General features: G+C 39.7%; 1 protein-coding gene across 1 annotated transcript in view; it reads left to right on the top strand.

The window, feature by feature from the left end:
• nmt2 (N-myristoyltransferase 2) overlaps nucleotides 1-17,107 on the top strand; it is a 51,712-nt gene that overhangs the window by 20,781 nt on the left and 13,824 nt on the right. Inside the window, exons 4-5 of the mRNA XM_062062820.1 lie at nucleotides 16,446-16,564; nucleotides 16,641-16,732. Coding sequence (XP_061918804.1) covers nucleotides 16,446-16,564; nucleotides 16,641-16,732 — 211 coding nt within the window. The remainder of the gene's footprint in view (nucleotides 1-16,445; nucleotides 16,565-16,640; nucleotides 16,733-17,107) is intronic.

Here is a 17,107-nt window from a genome sequence, read left to right as displayed (position 1 = left end):
TTCCCGTTTAAATTAAAAAAAATCATTTCAGTAGGCCTTTAAAGGCCTACTGAAACCCACTACTACCGACCACGCAGTCTGATAGTTTATATATCAATGATGAAATCTTAACATTGCAACACATGCCAATACGGCCGGGTTAACTTATAAAGTGCAATTTTAAATTTCCCGCTAAACTTCCGGTTGAAAACGTCTATATATGATGACATATGCGCGTGACGTCAATCGTTGAACCGGAAGTATTGGTACCCCATTGAATCCAATACAAAAAAGCTCTGTTTTCATCTCAAAATTCCACAGTATTCTGGACATCTGTGTTGGTGAATCTTTTGCAATTTGTTTAATGAACAATGAAGACTGCAAAGAAGAAAGTTGTAGGTGGGATCGGTGTATTAGCGGCTGGCTGTAGCAACACAACCAGGAGGACTTTGACTTGGATAGCAGACGTGCTAGCCGACGCTAGCCGACGCTAGCCGACGCTAGCCGACGCTAGCCGACGCTAGCCGCCGACCGCACGGATGATCGGGTGAAGTCCTTCGTCCTTCCGTCGATCGCTGGAACGCAGGTGAGCACGGGTGTTGATGAGCAGATGAGGGCTGGCGTAGGTGGAGCGCTAATGTTTTTATCATAGCTCTGTGAGGTCCCGTTGCTAAGTTAGCTTCAATGGCGTCGTTAGCAACAGCATTGTTAAGCTTTGCCAAGCTGGGAATTATTAACCGTGTAGTTGCATGTCCATGGTTTAATAGTATTGTTGATCTTCTGTCTATCCTTCTGTAGTGGAAAGTCCAGGTTGTCAATGAGAACCAAAGTAGATTTAACACAAGAGTTTTATTTTACTCATAATCAAATGGTACAATGGTTGGGTTGAGTTGTCGAGCACACAGAAAGTTTTCCCCCGGGCGCGCCCGACAGCATTGAATAATGGCTACCAAAACACTCTCTTCGTTTGACTTTATCCCTTTCTTATCTCTCTTGTTAGTGCGTCAATGTCTTTTTGTTTTCCCTATCTGTTCCATAACAACACGAATCCTTTAGACAGTCAACACATTCTGTAGACAGGTTGGCATGACTTAAAATTCACTTTTGTCCCACACCCGGGGACACAGAATAGAAGAGAAATCAAAATGAGCATACATTCTTGACAGACATGAAATATAGGTCAAAGGTCAGAAATTCTACTACATACCCGCCTTCCAGGGTCTTAAGACCCTGGACCAAAACAATTTCTGATGTAGACCACTAAGTTAAATCTCTACCACAGATAGAGGCAAAAACCTCAATGTTTTTATACGAGGCAAAAATTCCGTCTATGACCCTCCTTCAGAGCGATCGCTGTTACCAGCCTGCAGTAAAACCATCTCACAGAACACAATTAGTGGCCTACCCTTTGATTTAGTAAAGGAATAATGAATACTTTGATCATGAACATCATTGAACATAAATTAGAGCTCATAAATTATCATGTAGAAAACTGGAACGCAAATGGCGCGCGACTAAACTTGAGGTTTTCCATCAAGCATGGAGTGATAGTTTAATAACTTATAAACGCATGCTTACCTTAGCTAAAGCTAAATACTACTCAAATCTCATACGCCTTAACAAAAACGATCCTAAATTTCTGTTTAGTACAGTAGCATCGCTAACCCAACAAGGGACTCCTCCCAGTAGCTCCACCCACTCGGCAGATGACTTTATGAATTTCTTTAATAAGAAAATTGAACTCATTAGAAAGGAGATTAAAGACAACGCATCCCAGCTACAACTGGGTTCTATTAACACAAATACGACTGTATATACGACGGACACTGCCCTCCAAAATAGTCTCTCTCTTTTTGATGAAATAACATTAGAGGAATTATTACAGCGTGTAAGTGGGATAAAACAAACAACATGTTTACTTGACCCACTTCCTGAGAAACTTATCAAGGAACTGTTTGTATTATTAGGTCCATCAGTGTTAAATATTATAAACTTATCACTTTCCTCCGGCACTGTTCCCCTAGCATTCAAAAAAGCGGTTATTCATCCTCTGCTCAAAAGACCTAACCTCGATCCTGACCTCATGGTAAACTACCGACCGGTCTCCCACCTTCCGTTTATTTCCAAAATTCTCTAAAAAATTGTTGCACAGCAGCTAAATTAACACTTAGTGACTAACAATCTCTGTGAACCTTTTCAATCCGGTTTCAGGGCAAATCACTCTACGGAGACAGCCCTCGCAAAAATGACTAATGATCTATTGCTAACGATGGATTCTGATGCGTCATCTATGTTGCTGCTTCTTGATCTTAGCGCCGCTTTCGATACCGTCGATCATAATATTTTATTAGAGCGTATCAAAACACGTATTGGTATGTCAGACTTAGCCTTGTCTTGGTTTAACTCTTATCTTACTGACAGGATGCAGTGCGTCTCCCATAACAATGTGACCTCGGACTATGTCAAGGTAACGTGCGGAGTTCCCCAGGGTTCGGTTCTTGGCCCTGCACTCTTTAGTATTTACATGCTGCCGCTGGGTGACATCATACGCAAGTACGGTGTTAGCTTTCACTGTTATGCTGATGACACTCAACTCTACATGCCCCTAAAGCTGACCAACACGCCGGATTGTAGTCAGCTGGAGGCGTGTCTTAATGAAATTAAACAATGGATGTCCGCTAACTTTTTGCAACTCAACGCTAAGAAAACGAAAATGCTGATTATCGGTCCTGCTAGACACCAACATCTATTTAATAATACCACCTTAACATTTGACAACCAAACAATTACACAAGGCGACTCGGTAAAGAATCTGGGTATTATCTTCGACCCAACTCTCTCGTTTGAGTCACACATTAAGAGTGTTACTAAAACGGCCTTCTTTCATCTCCGTAATATCGCTAAAATTCGTTCCATCTTGTCCACTAGCGACGCTGAGATCATTATTCATGCGTTCGTTACGTCTCGTCTCGATTACTGTAACGTATTATTTTCGGGTCTCCCTATGTCTAGCATTAAAAGATTACAGTTGGTACGAAATGCGGCTGCAAGGCTTTTGACAAAAACAAGAAAGTTTGATCATATTACGCCTATACTGGCTCACCTGCACTGGCTTCCTGTGCACTTAAGATGCGACTTTAAGGTTTTACTACTTACGTATAAAATACTACACGGTTTAGCTCCAGCCTATCTCGCCGATTGTATTGTACCATATGTCCCGACAAGAAATCTGCGTTCAAAGAACTCCGGCTTATTAGTGATTCCCAGAGCCAAAAAAAAGTCTGCGGGCTATAGAGCGTTTTCTATTCGGGCTCCAGTACTCTGGAATGCCCTCCCGGTAACAGTTAGAGATGCTACCTCAGTAGAAGCATTTAAGTCCCATCTTAAAACTCATTTGTATAATCTAGCCTTTAAATAGATCCCCCTTTTTTAGACCAGTTGATCTGCCGTTTCTTTTCTTCTCTCCTCTTCTCCCCTGTCCCTTGCGAGGGGGAGTTGCATAGGTCCGGTGGCCATGGATGAAGTGCTGGCTGTCCAGAGTCGGGACCCCGGGTGGACCACTAGCCTATGCATCGGTTGGGGACATCTCTGCGCTGCTGACCCGTCTCCGCTCGGGATGGTTTCCTGTTGGCCCCGCTGTGGACTGGACTCTCACAATGTTATGTCAGACCCACTCGACATCCATTGCTTTCGGTCTCCCCTAGAGGGGGGGGGGGGGGGGTTACCCACATATGCGGTCCTCTCCAAAGTTTCTCATAGTCATTCACCGACGTCCCACTGGGGTGAGTTTTTCCTTGCCCGTATGTGGGCTATGTGGGCTCTGTACCGAGGATGTCGTTGTGGCTTGTACAGCCCTTTGAGACACTTGTGATTTAGGGCTATATAAATAAACATTGATTGATTGATTGATTGATAAATAGATGAATGTATATAGACTTATGACTGTAAGACATTTGCAAAAATATTTTTTCCGGCATTTGCAATGAATGTAGTTACCAATATTGTTAATTACCAATTGATTTTGAACACACAACTGAATTTCGTATGAGTTCATGTTCGATTAGTGCTCGTATAGATGGCTCGGTGGTGCCTCAGGCTGGTGGCCTGCCGACACCTCGTTGGGCTTTTGGCTGCCTTGGTGAAGAAAGAGATCCACTCAAACAGTCTGTCTCTGTCTCTTCTTGGGGTGTGGTTCAGTCCATTGGGCAGACTGTGCAATGGCATGTGCGCGCTGGCCGCTTTGGGGAAAACTCAGGTAGAGTTGGAGCTGTGGGGGCTTTGGTCCAGGCCCTCGGCTTGCTTCGGCACTCCCGACACTTCTTTCCACAGCTGCTGGAGTCCCGACGGACACATATTGGCTGGCAACCTTAGTCGTTCTCGTCATCGCTGGCAAGGTGTTGTCTCTCCTCTCGGTTCCTTCCAGTCAGGTATCGGGTGTTGGTCCTGGATTGGCTTTGACCGTGCTCCTCTTAGCGAGTGCAAGGGAATCTGGAGTGGCTGCTTTCATCCTCAAATCTGCACAGAGGAACTGGCACACAAATTCTACATTTTGCAAACTTACCATTTTGGTCTCATGGTCTTTCCGCCTTCCTAGGAAGCTGCTGGTCCTGAGAAGTGCTGATCTTGTGACTGAAGATGATAACCCGTTTTCTTAAAATGGGTGCCGTTGTTTGACCTAATCTTTTTGGGGAAACCATGTCGGGATATTAGATAATTCACAAAACATTTAATTACTGAATTGGCCTTCTCCTTTGAGGTTGGGGTTGCTTCCGCCAACCACTGCAATTGTCAATCTAAATCATTACGTTCCTTTATCCTTGTACCGGATTGATCATATCGATTAAATAAAACCTCAACACGCTCAAACTTGACCCAATCCAAACTCACCTCCCCCCTCTGTCCCTCTCACAGGGACAGTGTTAGTCGTAGTAATAGTAATAGTAGTAGTAGTAGTGGTAGTAGTAGTAGTTTCAGAAACATCCAAGAAAAAGAAAAGGCAGCTGATAGTCAAGTGCAGCAAGAACAGAGGCGGAGGACAGGTCATGTTTGAGGTCACTGTTCGCTTTTGCAATAGTACTTTGATATTTTACAACACCTAGTGAATTATTGTGGCCTCAATAATTCACTAAATAGTTGTATTTAATTTAGTCTATCTATGATGGGACAATGCACAGAAACATTAAGTTCAGAAACAGATATGTTCTGTACCAGATTATATCTAAATAGCTACTTTCCATCTGTAGTCCCTGGCTACCTAAATTAAAGGGATCCAAAAATCAAGCAATAAAATTATGACACTAATTAATCATAATAAATATATACATTCATAATAATCAATAATTAATCAAAAATAATCATACTGTAGCATGTAATCAAATTTAGGAAAGTCATAAAATGCCCCTTCATGGACACATTCTTAATATACAATACAACCACACCTTATTTACATCATCACACAAAGACAATACAATACATCTGTCATCATTCGTAAAAACAACCAAGATTTTAACAGCCATACCTCACAATTTACAACAAAAATGCTCTCATAGATAAATATAATACTCATTAAATTGATGTGTCAACATAATGCCCCTCTTAGTGACCGTGTGAGCAGCCTTGATTGCTCCAAAGCCACTTTTTAATTTCAAATTTTCTATTCCTTTTGTTATAACGTGGAGAAGGCTAATTGGTCTGTACATGTTCTGGTCTTCTTTATTTCCTGCTTTATGGATTTAATTATAGTAGCAGTTTCTCGATGTGGTAGGGAAAGTGTTTTCCGTTATTAATTTATTTATCAATTGTTGTTATACGAGCAATAATACAATCCTTATACGTTTTTAGGAAGATAGTGTCCAACCCGTATATATATCTCTAGATCGTGAGTCTGATAATGCAGCGAAGATTTTGTTTAACTTGGTTTCATTTGTTAATTCTAAAATTAGTCCATCCTGAATAAATGACAATTATTTGCACTGATTTTGAGGGACTTTTTATTCAGGGTTTGTACAGACTAGATGAAATGTTCATTAAAATTATTACTTATGTCCAGACTGTCTGCAATAGTAGCGCCATTGATATTTAATGTTATAGTGTTGTTTCTTGTTTGCTCTCTTCCCGTAAGTTTGTACATGGTTTTCCATAACTGTTCTAATGTTCCCTTTTGCAGCTTTGATTAATTCTAAATGAAAGTCAGCCTTAGACTTCCGCATAAACATTGTAACTTTGTTCCTCCAAACTTTTAAAATCATACGATCTGTATTTAGACCTGTTACAATTGCTCTTATGAGAGCTGAGTCCTGATGTCTTATAAGAATCCAATTAGTTTTATTAATCCAAGGTATTTTTATTTTAGCACTCTTCTTTCTGGTTTTGTATTAGTGTATTTACAGATGATCTCTTTGATTTTTGTCATCCAATTGTAATTCTAGTAGGTAATATCCTTAAGTTTCTTTCTACGCGTCTTATTTAACCAGTCCAGATTAACGTCCCCCATGACGTTCACTTCTTTCATACTGTGCTGTTTGAGGATGTCTGAAAATGAATTGAGAAAAATGTCTTTAGCTGTGGTCGGTCGGTATACTACAATTACCTTGAAATACATTTCTGAGGAAAATGTGATTTTAATTTGAACATACTCAAAATGATCTACTTTTAATGTTTTCCCTTTCATAAATCATAATTCCTTCCCCCTTTGTCACTCGATCTGTTTTTTCTGTAATGTTGTACCCCGGGACATTAATTAGAACAAAAGGTGTTGTGGGTTTAAACCATGTCTCCGATAGACAAGGTATCCCAGATTAGAGTCTGACATTAACTGCTGTATTTGTTCAGTATGTTTCCTGTGGTAGAAAGTTTAATGATGCGGACAAGTTTGTTACTGAATACTTTCTACAGACTTCTGTCTCTGTGCGACTTTGTGTATGTAATAAGCAACTATAAATATTTGATATGCTTAAATTTGTTATTTTTGCTCAGCTGTTGTGTAGTTGCTAGCTCCTTGTACTCTACAGCAGGAATGTCCAAATTGCAGCCAATAGCTATGTTTTTAACAGACAACCGAAATAATTAAAAATGTGGTATTTGCGTATCGGTCCAATCAGCGGCAGCTACGCCCTGTTTTATCATTTGACCTAAATTTTTTGTTTTGTAGGCAGGACAGAGAGCAAAGGAACAATGTGGGTCATTAGTTGTCCATCTTATACCATGCTAATTGTTGTAAGGATAGTTCACATGATACATTCCATACCTTGAGTCCCACCATATATAAGAGTCAAAAGGCTCCTATTATGAGTCGTCTAATTGGTGATCATACACTTTGGCGGTTTGGGTGGCAGGGCACACGGACGCACCTCAGTCAGCCAGTGCTAGGACAGTTGGAGCAGTCCCCGTCCTCCATTCGTTCCTGGGAGGCGTCCCCAGTAGTTGTCAGTTGATGTCGTGCTGTCAGGCAACATCAGGAAGTTCCTTCTGTGCGGTATTGAATTGTCAGGGCACAGTTCGTAAGCAGGTCATTACAAGGTGTATGCAGGTTGACCACAAAGGAATGCTTCAAAGATTGTGTTGAACATTGTCCGTTGACACTTATGTCCAGCAGGGGTCTGTTTGTATCCTGCTGTTCGTCCTGCTGTGGGCGTCCTCTGTCACACCTGTATTTTTTGTGAGCATGTTCTGGCTACAACTCTGGAGCTTGTCTTGTTCAGAGAAGTTGGCAGTCCCCCGGCTGCTTAACTCCACCCTAGCTTGACCTAGGACAACCGTGACTACCACCCAAGTCCGTCTGTATGGTTTTACGTTTTGTTGAGGTTTTTTCCCTCTAGAATTTGGAACTCAAAACATGTACACCCATCGTTTTCATATCCTCTCGGTTAGTTCAAATCACACTTCTCCTCTTTTTAACACTTTACATATTGGCTCTTATTCTAATTATTAATGTAGGCTGTTATTTGTAATTATTATTCAACACTATTCACAGCAAACAGTTGTAAAGTTATAGTTATTCGCATTATACTCTCAAAATCTATAGCTAACTGAAAGCTGTTGAGATTTGTTTTGCCTCCTTCATCTCAGTGGCCTAGTGGTTAGAGTGTCCGTCCTGAGATCGGCAGGTCGCAAGTTCAAAACCCCGGCCGAGTCATACCAAAGACTATAAAAAATTTGGGAGCCAAATCACCAAAAATGATTCCCGGGCGCGGCACTGCTGCTGCACCGCTCCCCCCACCTCCCAGGGGCGATCAAGGGGATGGGCCAAATGCAGAGGACAAATTCCACCACACCCAGTGTGTGTGTGACAATCACTGGCACCCCAACTTTAACTCTAACTTTATTCTGTCATGCCATTATCCTCTTCTAGCTCAACATCCAGAAGTATGGTGTACTGCAATGTCTAAATAAAAATAAATTACTCCAAATTAAAAATGTCAGACTACACTTTAAAGTTACCCGACTTAAACTTACTTTTATTAAATTGATTTCCAAACTAACCACCACCACAGCAGACATCTTCCTCAATCCTATCCCAATACTCCCATAAATTAGAAAGATGTTTCACAATAGTGGTTAAGTAGTTGTTTTGACTGCGATGAGGTGGCGACTTGTCCAGGGTGTACCCCGCCTTCCGCCCGATTGTAGCTGAGATAGGCTCCAGCGCCCCCCGCGACCCCGAAGGGAATAAGCGGTAGAAAATGGATGGATGGATAGTTGTTTTGAGTAATAGATCTCGATATGGGGAAATTAATAAGACTAAATTTGCCCTAGTGTTTGAATGTTGTCTGTCTATCTATCTGTGTTGGCCCTGTGATGAGGGGACGACCTGTCCAGGGTGCAAAGTCAAATTGTGAAACAAAAATTAAAGTTGAATCAAGTGGAAATTGACAGAGTATATGAACTACATTCTTGAGAATAGTAATTGATCATTAATATGTTGGAAGCCGCATATTGAACATATTAAAGAAAAATATCCAAATCCATTGCCATTTGGTATAAAGTAAAACACATGCTGAATAAGAAATGTCTGCATATGTTATGTCATTCATTTATTTTTCCATATGTAATATTGTTTTGAAGTTTGGGGAAATGTTTATAGAAGAAATATAGACCCAATACTTAAACTTAAAAGGCTCATTTCAATAATACACAAAGCATTATTATAATGATCCTACCAATCCATTTTTTATAAGTTATATTGTGTTAAATGTTCAGATAATCTAATTTTAAAACAATGGCAATTATGTTTCGAGTAAAGAACAACAGCCTTCCAGTTTGTATTCTTATCTTATTTACATTATGAGGAGAAAACTATCATTTACGGGGGATATTGATTTTTGAAAGAGGTCAAGTAAAATAAAAATAAAAATACAAATGTAATTCAGTTCTAGGAGTTAAATGATGGACCATCCTCAGTGATGAGCTGAACACAGGTAGTTTTTTGTTATGGTTTAAGAGACCCTTGAAAGGTGAAGTTTTTTAACATTATGAAATATAGTAACAATTACTTTCATCTTTTATCGTTGATGTTCCAGGTAATTTAATGTTCAGTGAATGTATAGGATAATCTTTGGCTTCCGCCTATTCCTTTTTCGGTCATCCTTTTTCTTTTATTTTCTTTCTGTGTGTAAATATGTATGAATGTTAATTTGTCTAATCTGTACTGTTAAACTGCTCACACAAACTGGTTAATTATATGACCAAAATAAACGTATTTCATTTATTCATTCATTAACTATTGCACTCATAGTTTTATTCCATTTTGCATGTAATTATTCCTATTGATTTCTTCCCATTTCACTCAACCAACCAAACAAACAATCTTCCTTCACCTGCTCTCTCTCTTTCTCTGTCAATACAAACACAATAATCCAAAATAATCAGTCTTATAAAATAATTTTAGCTCTAAATATGATTTAGGGCAGTGCTTTTCAAGCCCCTTTTTTCCAGTAAAATAAAGAAATAAAATACAGCATAATGTCATCAATTTCTGATTTATTAAATTGTATAACAGTGCACCATATTGCTCATTTGTTGTGGTCTTACTTGACTTATTTGGACAACAAAAAAAATATAAGAATAACTAAAACGTTTTAAAAATTAAACAAGTGATTAAATTATAATAAAGATTTATATAAATATAATCAATCATCAACCTTCTTTGGATATTGTAATAGTGATTCATCTGGACTCGTGAACTTAATTCTAAATATTTATTTATAAAGGATTTTGAATTGTCGCTATTTTTAGAATATTTAAAATCTCAGGTACCCCCCTTTTTTGTCCGGGCGGAAACCCCATACCCTCCTTCGAGAACTACTGGTTCAGACTATAAAGAATCCTTTGTCCCACACATCATTAGACTGTACAACTCCTCTTTGGGGGGGGGGGCCTAGGATGACAGGGAATGCAAAACAATAACAGTACAATACTTTTTCATAACACGGTCGCTAATGCCTAGTTTCTCTTGTTATATTCTTATTTTACTGTTTTATTTTTATTTTCCTTGTAATATTTTTCTATTTTGTTTCCATTTATACCCTTATTAGTTACTGTTTACTTTTTACTTCTTCTTCCTGAGGGAACTCTCCTGAAGGAATCAATAACGTGTTATCTGTCTATCTATCTGTCTATTATTACCCCGAGCACAATTCATAACGTCATGCTCATCTTGCAGACAGTTATTTCCATTTAGTTTTATTCTCTACATATAATTCTACATGCACCAATGTCACATAGAAATTTGCTTTCTTTGTTATTTATTTACATTATTATTTCTGGTTTACTTGCTGTCTGTTTACTTAAGTTCTCATATTTTGGTCTGTCTTCCTTCTGATTAGAATTTGTTTAACGCTTCTGTACGTTTTGTTTTGACTATGGCGCTGAGTGTTGGCGATTCTTATCTGTACTTCCTCAGACTCTATGATTCACAGATGTTTTTAGATGTTTTAGAATATAAATTTAAATTTTACTTCATCGTGATTATTCTTGAAATAATAAAAATGTCAATATAATTAAATAATCAATTTACCTTTATTAAATTTAATTGTATTTAATGTGTTTGCTATATCATTATTAATTCAAAGCTACAATGTGTTCCAACCTATGATGTGCGTGTGTGTGCGTGTTTGTCTCAACTTCCACACAGGAACTGGATGGATCAGATAAGCAACAAGGCTGTTCAATACAGTATATTACACAAATAATTAATGACTAATGAATTTAACAATGCTTCAATGTCCCAGTCCAAATGTATGTATTGATATTTAAATGTTTATTTATTCATATACAGTATATTTAATTTTTCCTATTATCAAAACCAACCTGTCAGCCTTCTCTTCAGATTGAGTACAGCTGTCCACTATATCCATCCACCCATTTTCTACCGCTTATTCCCTTAGGCTCCAGCGCCCCCCGTGACCCCGATCTCAGCTACAATCGGGCGGAAGGCGGGGTACACCCTGGACAAGTCGCCACCTCATATATATATATATATATCGTTTTTTATTTGTTATTTTTATTTATTTATTGATTTATTCTTTAAACCTAGCTCAATGCTAAACTAATCCAATGCTATGCTAACTCAATGCTAACCTAGCTGTGTCACACCTCTTCGAACCAAGTCTCGTGCAGCTGTCACTCACACAGCCTCTTCACAATGACACACTCTTATCTCATAATGTCTCCCAGCTGAGACTCCTTTTTCTTTTATATGCGTCACACACGCACTCACACACAGAGAATTTACCAGAGAGCGAGAGCCTTTTTTCCGTATTTATAGTTTCAATGCCTTCTTACAACTATAATATCGCACAGTCTCAATCACCAGCACAGTTAAAAATAAATGCAACAGTCAACTATTTTTCTCCTCCAGAAGCACAGCTGTATCATATCAGAACCTTAATAATAAGAAACAACATTTATCATTCACTCTTAGATGGACAAATAGCCAAGGGGGGAGGGAATTCTGGACTTCCCTGCTTAGGCTGCTGCCCCTGCGATCCAACCTCCGAGAGCGGAATAAGATAATTAAATGGATAGATCATTCACTCATATGTTTTCTGTATCATATGTTTTCTGTACATAAACTTTGTCTACTTTCTCACAAACACACACATTTTAGACAATTTCCCAACTTTTACAGATCAGCGGGGCTGTGAGAAAAAGCGTGAAGGGAGGGGAGGGGAGAGGTTGCGTGAGGGAGGGGGAATACCGAGAGGTATAATGTTTGCCTTTCAGAAGAGGGGAATAGACAATTAGAGGGGAATAAAACAGATAAGAAAACAGGTGCTACGCAAAAGTTATTAAATTACGCATATATCTAAATGTACCAACATAAACTGACTCACTCAATACACACACATTTCAGCATTCATCATTATACACACATTTGTAAATTACAATACCACCCCATGTCCGGACAAATATAAACAACTAATGCACGCGTGCTTTTGTGGAATCGGCCGTCTCATATCACAAAAACCAGGTTCCATCATTGCTCATACAACGGCGATTAACCCGTTTCATTGGAGCAGCACCTGCGTTATCAAACTGACCAACACGGATCACTGGCCTAAGGCGCCATAGAATCACTAGGAATCACCAAACAATCCTACAGACATCGTGTCTGGTCAGTCCCATACAGTTTCACCAAGTTTCACCAAAGTTCTACCATATGGAGCCCGAGACGCCACCTGTCTATTCTGCAGCCAATAAACAGATTCGTGACAACTTGGCTCAGTTGATGTCCTTTACTGGAGTTACTGAATCATCACCTAATATGAGGCTTTTTTACACGCTGAGTCACAAGGACTAGGGACCGCTGCAGTTTCCACATAGACAGGTGTCTCGCACTTTCATAGACTTCATAAATTTGTATGGGCCAAATGTCACACCAGTTAGCAAACCCTGCCTTAAATTTAGCTGTATCCAACTTTGGCTAATTCTGATGCACTTGCAGAAAGAAGCATCCTCTGCCAACAACGACAGAAAATGAAGAGGTTAAAAGAAATTTTTCGTCTCACATCGTCTATGCTTCAAAAACACTCCAAACCACCAAAATTCTATTAACAATCCCCTTATAGCTAAAAACAAGAAATCACAAGTTTTCAACAAACACACATACAAATGATCACATATAAAACAACTCAATCCAACCAACACATGCCCCAGTCTAGGTTGTTTTTGGAGAACCTGCTAGGCCTATCTTTTATGAAAAAAAAATTAAGTTTTCGTCTTACCGATCCCGTTTCTCTTCAGACAGATAACTTTTACACAATAAGCAAAATAGCTTACCTTGTATTAGATGCGCGCGTGCAAGCGTTGTCTGCCTGAGAGAGAAGCCGGGAGCGGATGTTGACTTTCGTGACGCCAATTTGTGTAGTGGAAAGTCCAGGTTGTCAATGAGAACCAAAGTAGATTTAACACAAGAGTTTTATTTTACTCATAATCAAATGGTACAATGGTTGGGTTGAGTTGTCGAGCACACAGAAAGTTTTCCCCCGGGCGCGCCCGACAGCATGGAATAATGGCTACCAAAACACTCTCTTCGTTTGACTTTATCCCTTTCTTATCTCTCTTGTTAGTGCGTCAATGTCTTTTTGTTTTCCCTATCTGTTCCATAACAACTCGAATCCTTTAGACAGTCAACACATTCTGTAGACAGGTTGGCATGACTTAAAATTCACTTTTGTCCCACACCCGGGGACACAGAACAGAAGAGAAATCAAAATGAGCATACATTCTTGACAGACATGAAATATAGGTCAAAGGTCAGAAATTCTACTACACTTCCAGTCAGGGATTTATTTATTTTGTTTCTATCTGCATTTGAGCCCGATGCTATCACGTTAGCTCCGTAGCTAAAGAGCTTCACCGATGTATTGTCGTGTATTGTCGCCACCTCATCGCAGGTCATCAACATACATTATCACAATATAACGATAGTATTAAAAAAATCTATTGTTGGCCAAATCTTTATCATTATTATCGTCTATATCGCGCAACCCTACCTCAACTTAATACAAATTAATGGCTTTAACACAATTATCCGTACACAGTGTCTTTTTCTTAAAGGAGAACTGAACTTTTTGGGGGAATTTTGCCTATCATTCACAATCATTATGAGAGACAAGAAAACAAAAGTTTTTTTGTTTTTTTTGCATTTTAACATATAAAAATCGTCTCGTTCTAGGTAGCAAGTAACGCAGCTAATGGGAGCAATCAAATATTCTTCTAAATCACTTAAAAAATGCATTTAAAAACCATCATTTACGTTCTGTAATCTGTATTACAACCAAACTGTAGTGACATTGTTATTGTAAGAGCAAACACTCAGGAACTCTTTTTCTATCGTAGTAACACATCGAGGTGCTTCTGTATTAGCCGTAAAAGCTAACTACGGCAAGAGTTGAGCTAGCTTGAGTTTGTAATGCACAAAACAATGTGATAAGGCACCTATCTGTTCTGACTAAAAAACATGAACAACCATATTACAGTATCTGTAAAGTATTAGCCCACATTTCATGTTTTGTTTGTACACAGCCAGTCTGACAGCGTATATTGTCTGTCACGCATGACGTGCCGCATTTATCATGATCAATATAAAATGTGATTCACTCGATGGACAGTTGTCTCTTTTGTCCAGCTGGCCGGGATGTTTTTTCTGGTTTATCTAGGCCAGGGGTCGGCAACCTTTACCACTCAAAGAGCCATTTGGACCAGTTTCACAAATTAAAGAAAACAATGGGAGCCACAAAACTCTTTTGAAATTTAAAATGAAATAACACTGCATACAAAGTTTATTTTTTTGCTTTGTGCTATGTATAAACCAGGGGTTTCAAACATGCAGCCCGCATCTTAATATGATAATGTAATGTTAGTGCGGACCACAAGTTTTATATGAATGGCGCTTGACAGCGTCATACTTGCCAACCCTTCTGATTTTACCGGGAGATCCCCGAAATTTAAGTCCACTTTTCTCTCGAATGTCTGCTGATTTTCACCCAAACAACAATAATAGCGCCCGCTACAACCAGCATTGACAACGTGCCAGTCCAGGTATATGTTGTATGCAGCTCCTGCTTGCACACGTATGTGACAGCAAGGCATACTTGGTCCACAGCCATACAGGTTACACTGACGGTGCCGATATAAACAACTTTAACACTCTTACTAATATGCGCCACACTGTGAACCCACACCAAACAAGAATGACAAACACATTTCGGGAGAACATCCGCACTGTAACACAACATAAACACAACAGAATAAATACCCAGAATCCCATGCACCCCTAACTCTTCCGGGCTACATTATACACCACCAAACCCCGCCCACCTCAACCGACGCACGGAGGGGGGGGGGGGGGGGGTTGATGTTGGGCGGGGTTTGGTGGTAGCGGGGGTGTATAATGTAGCCCAGAAGAGTTAGGGATGCATGGGATTCTGGGTATTTGTTCTGTTGTGTTTATGTTGTGTTACAGTGCGGATGTTCTCCCGAAATGTGTTTGTCATTCTTGTTTGGTGTGGGTTCACAGTGTGGCGTATATTAGTAAGAGTGTTAAAGTTGTTTATATTGCCACCGTCAGTGTAACCTGTATGGCTGTGGAACAAGTATGCCTTGCTGTCACATATTTGTGCAAGCAGAAGCTGCATACAACATGTACCTGAACTGGCATGTGATTCTGCTGGCTGTAGAGGGCGCTAAATGCTGTGTCATCACAGTATCCCCTTATTATAGTTGACAGAGTGAAAATCGGAGAATAATTGCCCCGGGAGATTACAGGGAGATGCACTGAAATCCGGAAGTCTCCCGGGTAAATCGGGAAGGTCGGCAAGTATGCAGTTGAGCCGCATCAGAGTGGTCAAAGAGCCGCATGCGGCTCCCGAACCGCGGGTTGCCGACCCCTGCCCCAGGGGAACAACGTTAATACATGTTTGATGAAATGTGATTGTATGCATGAGTGTATGTATGCATATGTGCTTGTATATGTACAGTATGTGTACATGTATGTTTGTACAGGGAATGTGCTTTTAACACAACAGTGTAATCCATGCCACGTCCCTGTCTTGGTATTGTGGAATTCCCTTATGTCCCTCCTCTGATACACTGAAGGTGTGGACTATTGCCAGGTTTGCAAGAAAAAATTGCAGGGATTGAAGTGTATGAGAATACTTTAATGTCAGGACAGTTGTGTTTTGCTTTTTTTTAAATGTCTGTGTACGCATGTGTAAAAAGCACAGGCTCTTTTCTGTTTCAGCTCTGATACTACCTATAAAGGCAGAACATTGTCGAGACAACTTTGTCGCCCCCATACTTGGCATGCTTTGTGGCATTAGTGTAATCTGGTTTTGCATGAAGATTGCCAACAAACTAATGGAGTTTGTGTACACCAACAGGCGACATCTTAGTGGAAAAACTAAATATAAAGTGGCTGTCTGATAAAGAATGACACAGGTTTGATAGTTGTTTTGTGTGTGCAGATGAGGTGGTGACAGGCCACGGCCCGATCGAAGCTGACAAGGAGAACATCAGGCAAGAGCCCTATTCCTTACCTCAAGGCTTCATGTGGGACACTTTGGATCTCAGCAATGCGGATGTTGTGAGTACAGCACATGTCTCAAGTGCACAGATTTTAACATGTCACAAAATTCATGAAGTTTGTCATGTTTTCACAGCTGAAGGAGCTGTACACGTTGTTGAATGAGAACTACGTGGAGGACGACGACAATATGTTTAGATTTGATTATTCACCAAACTTCCTCAAATGGTAAGCGCTTAGCAGCCTTTTTTTCTTCCAAACAAAATTGATTCAACCCAATGTTCCCTTTCTGACAAAATTAGAACTTGGTTTTAACATGGGAAACAAGCACTCCTCCCACACTACCCTACATTTTTCTCAAATATGCCAAGAGATTGTCAGGGCATTGATCATGCCATGTGGTATTTGTTTTCAGACATGTTGAATAAGTTACATGAAGGAACGTCGCGTAAATACGCTTGCAAAATTGTAATTTCCGAAAAGGAGTCGCAAGAAGCATTCTGACCCTTTTCCAAATCTCAGCAGTTACTAATGTTGTACAAACCCCGTTTCCATATGAGTTGGGAAATTGTGTTAGATGTAAATATAAACAGAATACAATGA

Source organism: Entelurus aequoreus, linkage group LG11 (genome assembly GCF_033978785.1).
Source record: "Entelurus aequoreus isolate RoL-2023_Sb linkage group LG11, RoL_Eaeq_v1.1, whole genome shotgun sequence".
Classification (NCBI taxonomy): Eukaryota; Metazoa; Chordata; class Actinopteri; order Syngnathiformes; family Syngnathidae; genus Entelurus; species Entelurus aequoreus.
The sequence above is the reverse complement of the archived record's forward strand: the minus strand, read 5'-3'. Positions and strand labels throughout refer to the sequence as shown.